Source organism: Oryzias latipes, chromosome 6, assembly GCF_053564925.1.
Source record: "Oryzias latipes strain Hd-rR chromosome 6, Olatipes_Hd-rR_3.1".
NCBI classification, from domain to species: Eukaryota; Metazoa; Chordata; class Actinopteri; order Beloniformes; family Adrianichthyidae; genus Oryzias; species Oryzias latipes.
The window spans coordinates 20984345-21001459 of NC_136242.1; the positions used below are offsets into that span (position 1 = coordinate 20984345).

At 38.5% G+C, this 17115-nt stretch overlaps 1 protein-coding gene across 4 annotated transcripts in view; it reads left to right on the plus strand.

The window, feature by feature from the left end:
• Positions 1-17115, plus strand: part of sema4ba (sema domain, immunoglobulin domain (Ig), transmembrane domain (TM) and short cytoplasmic domain, (semaphorin) 4Ba) — a 55540-nt gene that overhangs the window by 33931 nt on the left and 4494 nt on the right. For all 4 annotated transcript variants that reach the window (XM_020704066.3, XM_078948742.1, XM_011476130.4 and 1 more), the window contains exons 2-9: positions 1836-2251; positions 11216-11376; positions 11516-11578; positions 12358-12456; positions 12933-13044; positions 13703-13819; positions 14061-14218; positions 16836-17017. In XM_020704066.3, coding sequence (XP_020559725.1) covers positions 2143-2251; positions 11216-11376; positions 11516-11578; positions 12358-12456; positions 12933-13044; positions 13703-13819; positions 14061-14218; positions 16836-17017 — 1001 coding nt within the window. In that variant the 5' untranslated portion in view covers positions 1836-2142. The remainder of the gene's footprint in view (positions 1-1835; positions 2252-11215; positions 11377-11515; positions 11579-12357; positions 12457-12932; positions 13045-13702; positions 13820-14060; positions 14219-16835; positions 17018-17115) is intronic.

Consider the following 17115-nt stretch of genomic DNA (forward strand, 5'->3'; position numbering starts at 1 on the left):
CAAAAAAAAAAGTTGCAAATATGATTTTTATGATGAAATATTGATAGTATCAATTATTGAATGGGTGATCGTGAGTCCCCCCTCCCCCCAACAGTGTTAGTTTAAAATACAAAGAGTATTAAAAAAAGTGTTAAAAAAAAGAAGGCAGAAAGTGTCTCATGTTTTATCACACATTTTTAGCATGCTATATTTGTATTGCAAATAATTAATTATCAACAAATTTTGCATTATTTGAGTACAGCAAGTAGTCGTTTTAATAAACAAATATCAATAGATGAGTTATTCTCATCATAAAGTTTTGATAATTAACAAAACCTTGTCGCGCAAAAAGTTTTTTTAAGTTTTAATGGAGGCAGCCATTTTTAAATGCAGAAAAGCAGAAAAATCCCTTCTGCTGCCCCTAGTGGAATGATGATGAACTACAAGGCAAAAAACATGGATCAAGTTACAAACAATGGGTTTTTAAAGAAAGTTTTGATCATGCCACTGAGACAGTGGTTTCAGAAGAAATGTGTGTACAAATAAGGTACAAATGGTTTTACAGGGTTAAGTCTGTGTGAGCACTTTTGCAGTTCAGCCACACATGTGGAGGACATCTGTGTTTGTAATGAGCACCCGGCTGCTCCATTGACAGACTCAGGATCCCTTTGAAAAGAAACCAGGAATAGCTTCAGTTGTTGCTATCGATCGCTACGCCTCACATGAAATTGAATCTCCTCATGGTTGCATTCGAGGACCTCGTTGAGGTGGATGAAATCTGAGTCTTTGGAGTTTTAAGCGGGGTGATCAGACCAAGTTTCCCTTTTACACCTCATTACATTCAGCCAGCCATCTTATTTGAATTACTTTATTAATGGAATAATAAATGTTGTTGTTCTACTGTGATACATTTTTCTGAATGATTTAAATAGCGGCTACATCTGATTTTACATTAGAAATAAAAACGATACACTTTGAATACTTTAAGCAAGTGGCTGTAATCGTATTTCCTGGATACTTTTGTCTTCATAAACAACTTGTCACCACCTTGAACTTGCTGAGGTTAAGCTCTTTATGTCCTTTAGGGTTACATTCAGAGGGTGAGGGTTCATTATGTGTACACGCTATTTCTTTCAACGCAACAAAGAAAAGCTGTGGGGCAGAAACACCTGTAATTCCTGTTACATGAGCTGTTATCTGGGTGTTCCACCTTTTCATTTTTAACAAAGATTCATGAGAAGTCTCCGCTTTCTTTCATTCTAGTGATTATAGCTTCATGAGTCCAAAGTTATTATTTGTGGCGGCTGCTGCGAAGTGAACCTGTCTGGAGTACTGCAGGCATGCTACCACGCCCAGATCCAAAGATAATTCTTGAAGCTCTGTTTCTCAGTGTAACAGCTTTGTTAATTCATCTAAGAAGCTAATTCATATGTTCAGTCGCCTGTAACCTTTAACGACCATAGCAGATGATTTTTGCGTCCTTGAATATGAATGTTTTTTTTTAAAAACAGGATGTATCACACAGGTTTGGTCAACATTCTGTGGCTCATCATAGCATAAAAAAAAAAAAACTTAAGTAAAATTTGATCACTGACTCAAAAATTGTAAGAATAAATAACAAAATAGTGTAAAGTCTATATTACTAAACACTTAATGTTAAATGTAAAGTAGAATATTTAATAAAGGTTAAAGTTGGAATTCTTCAAATGAATGTTTTTTAACCTTGATTTTGCTTAAACGTTTAATTTTTCTGCAAATTATAACCCCGAATAATCTTTTTCAACCATTTTTTAGTTGAACACATTTCATATTTTTGTGGTATTACAGCTAATTTTAATGTTTTTCATTCTTTACAGGACTCAGCTGAAACCTGTCTTCGTTGCATGTTCATGGAGGCTGATTGGAGGAGGCTCTGTCTTGCTCTGAGGCCACACATTGTCATCTCAAAGCAGAATCTTTGTGTGCAACTTTGAAGGAGTGCCCCAACTTCACAAACGTACACAACAATTCCATCCAAGGCGCCTGGAGCTGACGAGAGAGACATTGAAGGAATATAAACTCGGGCTATAGAAAAGAAGGAAAAAAAAAAACTTCATGAATTCTTCTAAATCCTGAAAGGAAAATACTGCAAGTTGACTGGTGGTCCTGAGGAGGCATTCGGTGATGAGTATGGCTTGGCTCTGTCTCCCAGTCTACACTGCTCTCCTTGTTGGTTGCTTTCAAACAGCTGTCACAGAGAATGATGTCACTCCACGGCTCAGCTTCCCCTACAGTAAGTCCTACAACTTCTCCACAACACGGTATCTGTGTCATTTATTACTACATCATAAAATACTTGAAAAACTTTCAGCCAAATTAAGTGAAATGTTGAATTGTCACATTGTTGACACTAACTGAACTCATCTATAAACCACAGGGGAGCACAGCTTCACACTCACCAGGTTATTTTTTACCCCTTTCGTGTTTGAGCTGTTAAGGTGCCCGGAGCAGCAGTTGAGGTTTTGTCAGATCCTTTCACATGAATTGCAGCGCGTGTCTAAACATTACAGTCAAACACAGCCTCTTTTGTTTATTTATTTATTTATTGTAGTTCAAAGCTCACCAAAGGTAATAATTTAGACTAATGCATAACCTGAAGAAAATTCTTCTACTTGATAATTTAAAATGTTGCCTTTCTGTCGTTGGTGTTCTAAAACTTTAACACCTTTTATAATGTGCTCTTTATTAGAAATAGACACATTCAGACAGAGGAAATGGTGTTTGTTGACATCACAAAGATTTAAATTCCATGTAAACCCACAGTGAATAGAAGCCAGGTTGATCTCCGACAGGTCAGGCTTTATTGCAAAAAGTTCAGACCTATTGTGTTGTGACTCACAGAATACATTTTTTTGAAAGCGCAGAGATTTATTGCTCTTTTTGTCCACGTCTGGGCTTGCAAAATTGCTTTGAGCTTAGAAAATAAAGCTGTCGTGTTTCAATGACAGAGTACAGTAATTTGCAGTTACAGTAGCCCATAGCGATGATTCATAAATATTAGCATAACCACACGTACCGAGAAGTGACTTCTTTATCACTGACAGGTTGCGTTTAAACATTACCTGCATTTTTGTGGAAGTAAACACAGAGAGGAATCATGGGATTGAGGGACTGAAAGGCTCAGAGACTCACCATCAGAAATCTCTGAAAGATTGTTTTGGTAAATCTTGTTTAGTCACCTTTTATAGCCATTGACTCCAAAGTTTGGAGTTATTTTTGAGCCATCTGCGCACTCAAGGCACTGTACCATGAGGCCTGTCTGAACTCGTAACATCCCCCATATTGGACCTCTTACCTAAACAGATAATCTCTCTACTTGCAGCCTGAGTAAAGCCCACAGCTTTTCCCCTGCTGCCGTTTTCCACAACAGCACACATCATCAGTCACTCGCTGAAAAGATGCTTCACACTTACCTGCTCAAGCACGAACCCCCATGTCACAGTTCTGTGTAAAACAATTAATCCAGTGTGCATGGGCCTTCTGAGCAGCACTTAGGAGTCACTTCTCCTTGATAAAGAACGGCTATTTCACATAAACCACATCATTATTTTACATGAAAATATTAGGAAAAGACAGTAAAAATGATCACAATGTAAGCAACAAAAAAGGTGGAAAATACAGTATCTATCCTTGGTAATTGTAGAGCCACCTGTCGCAGTTTGTTTAATTATGTCATTTCTTTTGATGTTATCTCGCTGATAAAGTCTGTCCTTTTCATGGGGAACAGGAAGTAACCACAGATGTCGTCGGAATGTTCCATGAAACTTGGAAGTGATCATTTTATTGGCTTTCACAGGCGCACTAAACACCAGGGTTCTCGATGTGGGCATGTTGTTCTAAAGTTTCGGAGAGTGTTATGTCGTAAAGATCAAGCTAACGCTGCTGATGAAGGTCAGCATTGCCTGCTGATAAATGTGCTACGGCTGTTGTTACGCCTCTTCTGTGACAGTAATATGTTGCAGCTTGTGTGTACAGTGTGCGGGGCAGGATCCAGAGCTGCAGGCCACTGGGACATGAACTTTGTACAGCAGGAAGTGTCTGGCCTCATCAAGGTTTTGGGTGCCCTCTGTTTTGTCCATTTGCCATTTAGCTTGACAAAAAGCATTCTCAAACCTTTAGAATTGGGCCTTCCTGATCTTCATCCACTGCGATCTCGCACACCTGCTTCCCTTCCTTTGTCCCCCGCCTTCTTCCTCTGCTTTAACGAAGAGTAATCCGCCATGAATAATGAAACAGGATTTGTACCTGTTTTGTTGTGAGTACTTGTTGGAATTATTTTATGTCCCCATCAGTGAAGATCACAGGTTAAGGCTGCACACTTTGATCTGTTCCAGACGTTAATAAAACTCTTTTGAACAGTTTTAGATTTTGGAACACGTCTTACTCTGAAAGTGTTCATGTGGCTTATTCTCCCCTGCTGGTCTGCTGGCACCTCTGTTGCACATTAGGTGACTGTCATCTGTTAATTTGGTTTAGGGGACCTGCCCATGGCCACACGGGGAGTGAGGCGTTTTTAATTATTTAGTGGATGTCATGTTTAGACTTGCTGACTTAGCAACTCTGAAATGAGTGGTGACAACTTATGCAAGAGCCTTTCATTGCCGTAGAAATTGTGTAACACGTGAATGCAACAGAAAACTGATGAGTGTGAGTGTTGTGAAGATGAGTTATTCCTAATATTGATTACCGTAGTAGACTGATAATGTAAAAAATGAATGACATTTGTATTTCAAAATTGATTGACATTACAATTGACAATTGATTAACAATATCATTCAAATATACTAAAATTGATTTATATTACTTTTAATTACCATCTATTTTAGGTGATATATAGAAGAACTTTTAAGTTTGCTGATATTTTTGTTCATGCTCAGGATTTGCAAACATCAACATGGATTAAGTTCTCCTTAACTGCATTAGTCCTGTTTTGTTTTCATTCATTGAGATGATAATGAAAGATGTTTTCATTTTTGCTGCCAAATGCATTATCAGTCCATCGGTTTTTGACAATACTGGTGGAGAGAGCTCCAAAGACTTTGGGGAAAGCTGACAAAAATGAAAATGATTGAATGAATCAACTGAGACATGGCTTTAGTTGCTACATAACGTAATTTAAATGTGACTTTACGAATGCAAAACACAAAGACAAGTCAAAAAGTTAAACAGCAAACAGATAAAACTTTTGTTTTAATCACAAAACAAACTAACAGAAAGCAGTTGTGGTGATTCATACATATTCCTTCAACTCAATTTAGTCATATTCGAGAGGACAATGTATCCAAGTGAAATATAGGACAATAAAACTAATCTATAAGATAAAACTGATTTAAAAAATAGATTGGATAACTTTGGATTGTTTCGGCTCTACAAAGTTCTTTCTGAGTTCCTCATTTACAATTTAGCACTTCCATCCCGTATGTTTGCTGACAGACTGTGTGTTGGTGAGGCTGTCTTATCCCATTGTCTTTTAAATGTTGTGGTGATCGCAAACTCAAACCTGCTGTCCGCATGGAGGAATTCCGAAGCAGAGGTTAGGGCACTTTAAATCAATTCAAAGACAGCAGAAGTAAGAGAAAAACTTTTTAGTTAAATATTTTCTGTAGTAAAACAACATTTGTTTAAGACCAAAACCATTTTGCATTAAAATCATTTGTAAATATATAGAGTTTCATCCCTAAAAGTTGCTTATACCCTTAAAAGCCACAACATCTAATTATCACGAAACAAAAAAGGAAAAAGTTGCTATCTTAAGAACATTAATTTTCAGGGTGTTGGGCACAATCTGGGAGTGTAATTACACAGCCTGGAGTCAGGCTGCTCAGGTCAGAGGACCGTGGTGTCGTTAGAAACATGTCAGGACCTCGTGTACAGTTTCTTTCTTCTTCGCTCTACAGCAATGTTCACATCAGAGGACGGGGGTCATGGTGAGTTCCTGATGAACCAGCAGCTGGTTAACATTATTGTGGTTAGTCCAGGGTCAGCTTTTGTTGTTCCTGAGTGGGAGACTGCCCTATCAACATTTTTCCAAGGAAAAACAAATCCCTGAATGATATAAGAGAAATGTGCAGAAGCAGACTAATTGGCCTTCCTCTTTACTACTGTTTCTGTTTCACAATAAAAATGCAAAATGTTTTGTGAATGCTCATCTCTTCTACACTCTTGAAGTACCTTGGATGACTTTGTGAAGCTGTAAGTCTGCATGATGTGATGGAGACCATCTTCTGCCATTCAGCCCCACATTGCATTATTGCAAACAGCAGGATTACAGCTCTTCCAGCCAATCCTCAAGTGAATTGACCCTCTTGGAGTGCCATCTTAATGCACTCCAGATGCTTCAGTCTTTGTCCTTCAGCTTCCCATGTCTGCTCTACCACACAATTACCCATTCAACAGCAGCTCTTAATCGCTAGTTTAAAATTACTTGGGATAATTTTGTTAGAGCTTCTCCACGGACTGTTTTTCTCTAGTTATTACCACACAATGCAACACTGATGCAGTGGGACTTGCCTCCTGATGCAGCAGCCGTTGGTTGCTCTGCTTTCAGCAGGGCAATGATCCCCATTTACCAGGTTGGATTCAAGTATTTGTTTGGAACAAAAAAAGTATTTGTTGTTCTGAGGGTGAAGTAGAGGTAAACTTGAGATCATGTTGTGTCTTTGTGAGTATTTCCTAAACAAAAGTGATGTACCTCATCCACTTTTGGATAGTGCCTTTTGTTTCTGTTCATTCAACCATGTATAAAATGTGAGTTTTGTTCCTGTGCAACAATTACAGTCCAGCTTCGCCCTTCCACGAGAGATGTAGGTCATGTTTACCGTCAGAAGACTGAAAAAGAGGCACGATAACCCTTAAAGATGATCCGTCATAAATGTGTGGCTTGCTGACAGTACGCATATTGATGTTACAACTGCTTGGATCCATATGACCAGCACATTTACTAGTCTACATAGCAAAGTTTAGTAAGTTTTCTGTCTTTGAGGAAGTAAAAAAAAAAAAAAAAAAAAAAACTATCCAGGTTTAAGCACACTGCTTTCAGGTGCAGGTTTAATATTAAGCAGGGGCAGATCCAGCAGTAAGGAGGCTTTATTGCAGGCTTTTTACACTCATATACAGTGTGCTTTTGTTTCGGATAATGTTCTGCCGAGAGTAAACAAGAACAAGTGCTTTAAATGAGGTATGCAATCTCTTGATCTGCTGAGCGTACAGCTGTAAGAGTTGATAAAGGCAGCCCCCTCAGAAGGGAGGGTACTGGCTGAATTGGCCTTTTATATTTGCAGCCCTACAAACATAAAAGCCCTCAGATCTCTGTCAGCAGAGGACAGATTAATCTTGTTTCCTCCCAGTGACGATATTTCATTTAAAAGCATTTTTTCCTTTATAAAACTAGAATTTATTCATATTCAATGTGATGAATTTGTTCTCTAAATAAATTAGAACTAATGTCTGAGAAAGTAGTTTGGTCCATTTGGCAGCACTATTTACCAAAATGACTTTTAATTACATAATGACAGCAATAATGGCGTATTGCTCACAGCTGCCAGGGGTCAAACAATGACCTGTGCCGCTCATGCACTTGTAGAAAGGGTCACGGATGAACTCTTTGAAGCCCACCAGACTGCACGCTCAAGGATCAGAGATCTGTTATCAGAGACATGATGAGGTGCAAAGCCCTGCAGTGATACCTGCCGACTTCTTATGGAGTAATTTGTGAAGTTCCCGCTGCAGTAAATGTCTTCTTTCACCAGCTTTTCTTACAGTTTGTAAGATGTTTCCTCAACAAGATAATTAAACACAAAACCAGCAAAAACTGTTCTTTTTACCTGTATAGACAAGTGTAATAATGTATTAGACATTTTGCAAATAAAAATTTTCTCAGGTATATAAAAATATACCTATTAATTTTTTTTATTCCTATGAGACACTAAAAAGATGGTAAGATGTGTAAAAGATGAACAAAAAAAAGTCTAAAGCTCCACAGAGAGGATCTTTGACTGACTCCTCCACCACCAGCACAAGGTCACAAGGCAAAAAAATGTTGGGGAAAAAAAAGAAAAACAGTGGAAGGGAACAAAATTGTCACTGCAAAAGGCTTCCTGAAAGGATGCTTTGTTGAACATGAGTCACTATCGAGGCTAAAAGTGGTCGTTTAAACAGTTAGTTTTAGATTTCGGTGATATGTCTGTTTTTTAGACAAGCAACCATCTTGTTGTGAACAGAAAAATATTTCATCATCAGCCTTAAAAAAGGACAGTTTGTCAATAAGAAACGCCCAAAGTAACCATGAAGAAAAGACTTTGATCTTAGAAAAGCAATTATGACATCTGTGAAGGGTTAAAGGGTCACTTCCATTATGGTTCAGGGGGAAAGTGTTCACAGGAAAAACAGTTGCCAGTTCCCCCTAAAGGTGTCCTTGCATGTTTAACCTGAAGTCAGACTGTGAAATGTTCAAAGAGACCCCCCCACCCACCCATCTCAGAGGATACAAGCCTCAGAAATGACAGTAGGATGATTATCAACAACTGCTTTGATGCTGCAAAGTGTTAGTTGCAGCACCAATGGATGGACAAAAATGACATCATCAGATTAGAAATCTCTAAAAAAAGGATTTGGATGATTTAAAAAAAATGTTTCATTGAGCTGGTCAAAACCCAAAACCTAGAAAAGTACATGTGATATACTAATAGCAGTTTACTTTCATTGTACAGGAATGGGGGGGAGATTATTTAGTCTTTGAAAGGTTTGCAAAAAGTAGGTAATGCTCTTGCTCAGTAGTGTTATTTTTAGATTTCTGGAGAAGAATAAAATGTGAAATCTTCCTGGAAAACAGACATGGGTTCAGTGAGGTGTTTACTTCCCAAAAGGCATCAATCTTCCTTTGCAAAGGTTGTCCAAGTCTGTGTGATCTTTCATTTGTCTAGTAGAGGAGTTTGTTATGGCTGAACAAAGACGTGCACTCCACTTGCCACACTCTTCACTGTTGAAAGCATGCAGCTTCTTTCCCAAACACATTTTATAGTCTTTGTTCATTAGTTTTTGGTAGCTAACTTCAAAACAATTGATTTCTTAATCACTGTGGTGTGGCATGTTGCGCTAATAATTTATTTTAGAAATATTAGTTTAACTTTTGACCCATTCTGAGCACAAAACTTATTTCATTTTGACACATGAAATAGCTTGAATCTTTAAAGAAAGGCTTTACAATCAAAAATGATGTAAACATCTAAAAGTTTTAAAAAATAAAAATAGCAGAAAAAAAAGTCAAATGGGTTAATAGAATCTGATGATATAATTTTCTTATTTTAGCTTCTACAAAGAGGTCTAGACAATCAAATCAAACATCAGCCAGCTTTCCTGTAAATGACATTGAAATCCCAGTTGAAAGCAGCTCTCTGTCTCCCCAGAAAGATGATTGTTTTTCTGAAATAATGACTGAAAAGCTCTGCAAACTCACTAAAACCCCCCTGAATCTCTTTAATGATACTCAGTTCAGGACCTTTTGGTTTCTCAGTGTTAGTCTGTGGTTTCTAACAATGACAGCAGTGATCTGACTGCAGAGAATAATTGTAAATAAATCCTGCTTTGAAAAACAAAAAGCTTTTGCTTTGGTTCCAGATTTGACTTCTTGTGTGTTTAGGAATCACAGGTGAATATTACTAAATGCTGTCTGGAGGGTGAGAGTGGGGGTAAGTGGTCCCAGTGGGGGCTTGTACACTACACTCAGCAGAGACCCTTGTGGTTTTATGGACAGCTTTAACTACAATATGGCTGGCTGTTGCCCTGGCAATGGACTGCTATTAGCATGTTGTTTTCCCAGAGGAGAGGAAGTGTCTCTGTCTCCTGCAGCACTGCAATGAAGTTATATTAGGTCACACTTACTGACGGGTCTGTGAGCTTATTATCACTAAAACTTAATGACTCTATCCGGACTGGATTAATTCCATGCATGAAGCTTCTGTACTTCTAAGTGTTGCCATCAGCACTTCTTCTTGTATATGAAAATGTTGAGTGCACACCACGTTCTGTATTGAGAAAGTCTGATCACATATTTGTAATTTCGGGAGCAAATTGTGAAAGGCTTTCTGCCTGTCAGCCTGTAATTTGGGTGATGATGACATGTTGGGCCTTTCAGCCTTATCTAGAATCTAAAAAGCACTTACTAATGTGTTTTTTCACTCGCAAACATCAAACACTTTATATACATTTATAACTTATGTGGCATTTTATCTGGACTAAATCCATCACCGTATCAAAAAATTATTTAAAAACAATTTTTTTTATTTTCTATTTAGTGTTTGCTCCTAAAAACATGTGCTAATTTTTTTTTCTACTGGACCACAGGCTAATTTAGTTCTCAATATTAGATTAACTGAGGAATGAAGTTTCTTTTTACAAACCGCAAATTGCATCCTAAACATTTTAGCTAATTTTTTTTTACTGTAGATGAAAACTGTGCAGCTGTTGTAAGTCCATGTGAGGAATAATTATTTCAGCATGTCTTGATTCAGCTGCAGCTCACTCCTTCAGTGAATTCAGTCCCTCAAATCAGAAATACTCGTACACAACATGAAATCACATCTAAGTCGTAACATTGCTGAAGATTTTTCTTTTTTCTTAGGGAAAATACCAGCAGCTCTTTGGTTTGTTGTTTTTTTTTTTTCCTCATTCCTCACATGTCAGTATCAGAGCTTTTCTTAAAGTTTCCATCAGCGGGCTTGTTCTGTTTGTTTTGGCATGCAGTCTTGTTGGAGTTGGGCTGGCACCGAAAGCCTCCAAACTGCTGCAAATCACAGATACGGCCTGCAAAACTGCTGAGGTGCTTAGAAGAGCTGATGGTTTAACCTTTGCTCCTCTCTTCTCAGTCACGAAATAAAAGACATTTACCTGTCAAAAACAAATGAGCTTTTCTACCTTTTGGTTAAAGGCTTATATGAAATTTGAAGCACTAGTGCACGTGTGAGTTTCTAAAAGCTGTAATTTTCTACTGAAGGTGTAGTTTTCCAGAAAGTAAAGTTTCTCTTTGTTTCTGCTCCTTAGTGGAAAACAGCCTTTTTTTTCAGGATTTCTCTTTTTGAGATTTTTCATGCATTTATTTGTATAAAAAGTGATTATAACTTATCTACCAGAAAACAATAGGATGACTTCTTTTCAAAAGAATTAAATTTTTTTTTTATATTTTCTGTCCCCTTTGGTGTAGATGCAAAGGAGAGGACAACTAAAAGCTTTTCTGCCAGTGGAGTCCTCAACTTCACATCCGTCCTCCTCAGTAGTGAAAACAACACGTTGTACATTGGCGCCCGAGAGATCCTCTTCGCCCTCAACCTCTCTGACATCTCTGCAACGAATCTACAAAAGAATGTAAGAGCAACGTAACGATGCCTTAAATCCGCTTTATAATGAAAATCTGCATAAAGCTGAGATGTCAGAATTGCAGTCAGAAATCCAAAGGAAATGTAATGGAGTTCAATGAATGTGTGACAGAGACTTTCTCTCTCAGCTTACGTGGAAAACTGCGGATCAAAAGCGAGATGAATGTAGTTTCAAAGGCAAAGACCTGAAGGTAAGTCCACTGTTTGCTTAAAACTTCACATCAAATTGTTTTGGCTTTTTCTGTAACTTTTTTCCTTGAAGACCCAATCCAACGAAAGTCGTGTTTTTGGTGTTTTTAAAATGTACTTTTGGCATTTTTATGATGACGGAAAGAAAATTAAATTTAAAAATTTGCACTAATGGGTATTTCTTCGTTAAAATCATTAAGAATCAGAAGCAGACAAAAGAATGCTGTTGGAAAAAGAGTATATTTGTGACATAAAAAATATGCTGGGTGGGCTACAAGCTCCACCCCATAATAGGGAGGAGAAGGGAGGAAAGGGTTTTTCTGTGTCAGTGGTCCTGCCCACAACTTAGAGGAAAATGTTTGAATGAACTCCTGCCGCTCTGCAAAAACTATATCCTAGAAAACGACACAGATCTTTTGATGTTGGCTGAAAACTGTATAATCATAATTAAAAGACCACTGGGAACTGCTTTAAATTAGATCAAAGGAGGTCTTTAATTTTGTAACAAATCTTTCTTTCCACCTTAGCTCAGAAATTACATTAACCACATGAACAAAAGTTAACTGTGAATACAAAAGACTAACAGATATAATCATTTTATTTTCTTAAAATTTGTTTCCAAAAATTTGCCTTTTTTTTTACGTTCATCCTGAATATTTTTTGAAAATTGCAACAACTGGAGTCGGGAAGTAAATCATACCGCAAGATATTTATCCGTGGGAACCCAGAAAACCTAATTTCCAGACTTTTTTGTTGATTTTTTTGATACTTTGTGTTTCAGACGGACTGTCTCAACTACATCAAGATTCTGCTCCATGTGAACAGCACTCACCTGTATACGTGTGGGACCTATGCCTTCAGCCCGATCTGTGCTTACATAGTAAGTCCCCTCCTATGCAAACATGCTTATCCTGTTTTGTGCAGATGGACAAAGATTATTCCAGAAAATGTAATAACCTTGAAGTTGGACTTGGCATGATGGATTCATTCAGCTCCACAGGAAGAGCATCTAAAATCTGACACACACTGCTTCCTTCCTCCCAACTCACTTAGCAGACAGTCCGAGGCTCTGTGAGGCAAGATATAACAGAAGTGCATTATTCAATCGCCTCCTGTCCCCAAGAGAGATAGATAAAAATATTTAATGCACAGAATAATATTACATAAAAATCGATCCGGTTTTTCAGCCGTTTTCTCCAAATCTTCTTAGGCCTTTTACAACAATCCATAACAAACAAACATAGATGAGCCAAGGCTGGCAGACTCCCTCTTTTCCTGTTTGAGATAAAAAGGACAGCAGTCAATGTCAGCTTCCGCTTTTCAACTTCACATGTTCTTTATGCGTGTTTCCTTCAGAGTACGGCCGACTTCTCCTTTGTCAAGACTGAAACCGGTGAGATTGTTTCAGAGGATGGACGTAGCCGCTGCCCATTCAACCCTGAATACAAGTCTACGGCAATCATGGCTGGTAAGTCTCACCCATCACGCAGTCATTCTGTTTGTCTAAACAGCCACACTTGTTCTAGTACCTGTTCTTAGCATGTTCTCACTAATCCTAATTTTGTAATGATTTTTTTTCTATGTTGCCAATTATTCAAGTTAGAAACTGACCAATCAGATAGCTCAATAAAAGTATGTGGTGCCCGCTGGCTCCATGTAGAGAGGTCAAAACATTTGACTGACAGATTCTCCCGAGCCCAATTTCAAGTGGTAGGGGTGTGGACTTCCAAGAAGCTCACTCCTGATTGGCAAGAGTGGTTGTCATATTTCTATGGATGACTTAGACCGACTCAGACCAATCACTACTTACTGACGTCGTCTGGCTCCAATATTGGAGGCAGATGATGTCAATAAGTAGTGATTGGCTCCAACGTGACGTCGTCTGGCTCCAATATGGCGACATACATTTCTCCAAAAATTGGCATGAATTGACTTCTTTTAGATGGAGCCAGAGGTAAGCCAAGGAGCCATGGTTTCATCACCAGCTCTTGGTAACAACCAAACATTGTGATTCTATTTTTAATGAACATAGGTGCACAGCTTCTAATTTCCCTTTTGCAGAAGGAGTTTTCCCCCACCTGCTGTGAAATTTAGGAATTTTGATGGTTTTCTTTACTGCATTGTAGATGGAGAGTTGTACGCCGGCACCGTCAGTAATTTCCAAGGAAATGAGCCCATCATTTACAAAAGTCTGAGCCAAGGAGCCTTTCTAAAAACAGAAAACTCTCTCAACTGGCTTCAAGGTACGGCAGCTTTGCAGCAAATTCAATGCTTGTTATGTTGTCTTTAAACAATACAAATTCTCAATGTGAATTAACAGTATATCTGACATAGCATGAAATATTTGTTCCAGATTTGGTGCAACGTAGCATCATGAGAGATTATGTACCGGGATACTGGAAGAGTCTGGCTGTCATCTCTGGACTCCGTGTGGAATATCTGCCTCTAAATCTTTATGTGACGGTGTTGCTGCTCTCCTTTCAGACCCAGCCTTTGTTGGCTCTGCCTACATACAGGAGAGCCTGCCTAAAGGCAACCTGGTGGGCGATGACGATAAGATTTACTTCTTCTTCAGCGAGGCAGGAAAGGAGTTTGATTTCTTTGACAACACCATTGTGTCACGCATTGCTCGTGTGTGCAAGGTGAGTGATGCCAAAGGGCAAGGATCATGCTAAAATACTTTTTTTCCTCCTCTTGAATTATTTCAAACCAGGAGGAGTTTGCCAGTGTCAAGTTTCTGCATATATTTATGTTTTTCTTTTAAATTCAGCCTACATCCTTCTTGGCAAGATTAACTGCGAAAGAAGGTATTAAGGATTAAATGTAAGACAAAAACAAAAGAAATGTCACGCCTGGCACAGCTTTAAATTGGTTAAATTAGACATAAAAGAGAGGATTTACTCGCTGTAAATGGCACTGTAAGCAGATTCTAGTTTGATTAATATCAATGTCTATTTTTGATCTTTTTTTCTCTAAATCATTTTGGCTTATCGCATTGGCGGCCTCCTCCTACTTTGTTGTGCACAATGCAGGTGTTTGGCACCCAGAGAGCATCCTAATCAAGACAATGTGCAATTTTCTGCCTGAAATAAACAGAACAAAGATGATCACAGTTGCAGGACTGCTCAGTTCTGCAGATAAAACATCATGTTTAAGGCATTTTGAGCAGGCTTTCAAACGAGGGATGCTTTTACAAGGGTTTAATGAAAGGGAAGCATTTGTTTCAATTATTTAGTGGTCAGTTTAAACTCAGAGTGGCATTAAATTATAGAACTAAGCTCTGCCGGAAGAAGAAGAGAATATGTATGTTGCTCATGATCATCCTGCCCACGCTGCAATAGTAAGTAATTGCTTTAGTGGTTTAGTTCTGGTCATTTGTTATCTCCTACTCAAACTAATTTGATTGTTTCCTCTGATTAAAACATTAATGAAGTTGATATAAAGTAGATGCAACTAAGCTTTTATTCTCATTATAGCCCACAGCAGTGCTGGACTGCAAGAGCCATATTGTTTTAGCATTTCATCTTTCTAGCGGCAAGTTTGAGCAAAAATTTCACACCACGAACTTAAACACTGACCAAAATTTGCATCCACAGTACCCAGTGAAAATGAATTCCAAATCTCTTAAGGGACTCGAAAAATATAATTGAACATTCAATACTCAAACCTCATGTGTCGGTGATGTCCAGAGGAAGTTTTGAAATTATTATGACATGGCCACAGGACCCACAGGTTGGTGGTCATTTTGTGGCAAAGTGTGAAATTTGGCGATTTTCACATTTTCAGGAAAAAAAATGTTGTTTGAGTGATATTCATGATATGTAAAACACGCCACCAATTTAAGTTTACAACCACAACCGAAGTTTTGTTGACCTTTGACCTTAAGAAGAAGCCACCATTTTGAATTTTCCCCCCAAAAACTCACTTTGTAATAGCTATAAATCTAAACTCCTCCTTCGGATTTTGATCTATCATCTCAACACGTCATTAACATTATCATTAACAAGCTACTTGGTACAAGATATTGTAATTACAAGTTGTAGATTTTAAACGGCGTTTGCGAGGCGAGCTTGCAAAAGTGACGTTTCCCTGTTTCTCGCACATTTATTACCTGAAATCTACCCACATTTAATACATGAATCGTTGGCTCAAGCTAAACGAAACACTCTGACATGTTAACATACTAGAAATGTGTGCATGGTCAAACAAAAAATGTCAGTTGCCAGGGAAATCCAAAGATTACTTTTGGCGATTCTTCTAAAAATTAATTAGACCTGTTCCTCATCCCCAGGTGAACAAAAAAAAATGGTTGCTACGGAGCAAAACCAAACAGAAAAGTTTCTATTTTGAAAAAGTCACACGCAGCTCTGACCAGGTGGAGCAAAGGGGGAGAGTGAGGGGTCTGAGGCAACTGCTCAGCCAGCATGGGCATGTAAAAAGGGGGTAATGGGAAGGCGACGGGGGGGGGATGCGCCTGCTGGCCATACAACGCTGCTTGCGGCTTTACTTTAATTTTTTAATTCTCCAATCAATCTATCTTAAAGAAATTGCTGAGAACAGCTGGTTTTTGTGGTGAAATACTCTGTGAGGTCATCCTGTGTTTACCCATAATTCCCCTTTTGAGACCTTAACTCTCCATGGAACAAAATCTGCTGAACACTTTTGAATAGATTGCACCCAATCGGTTTCACATGCGAAGGTCAAAGATTTAGTTTTTGTCTAATGTGCACCTGCCTTAGATCCGGTGTATGGCTAAATTAGGTCTGGTGTTGAGGAGGTTCCGTGCCACTCGTGGCCCTTTGAAGGCTCGTGCCAGAGGCGCTGAATCACAGCAGCAGCATCAGGGAGCAGGGACCGTTGGAGGCAATATTTCCTTTTCGTTTAGAAAGACTCCTGTAAGGGCTGGGTGTGTTTGATCTGTGTCGCTGTGATGATGCAGTTTACTGTTTTTATGACCCAGGTGTGTTTCGCCTCAGGGCACATCTATGAAGCAGACTAAACTGATTGTGCTAGTCATTGTTTTACCATAAAACGTTTTCAGTGCTCTCAACTAGAGTTGCACTGTTTTCCTGTTTCAGATTTTTTTTTCACCAATTTGTGTGTTTTTGTGGTTTTTTTTTACATTTACGGTATGTCATCATCTTTTCAAGATGCTATCAGTTTGCATGTAATATGTCAAACTCCAGTGTTCCTTGTTTTAAAGCGCCCTCTGCTGGACAGTTTCTAATAATACATGGATCCTCCAAAACTGTGTTGCAGGGTGACATCGGAGGTGAGAGAGTGTTGCAGAAGAAGTGGACCACATTCTTGAAGGCTCAGCTCCTGTGCTCCCTTCCTGATGATGGCTTCCCCTTCAACATAATCCAAGATATGTTTGTGCTCACGTCCACCCCTGAGGACTGGAAGAACACTGTGTTTTATGGAGTATTTACGTCTCAGTGGTTAGTCCTAGCATTTCTAACAACAGTTGTGCATATAGTTTTTCAAATTATATGCATATTTGTGTATGAATTGTTCAAAAAGTTGGTTTTAACTCTGT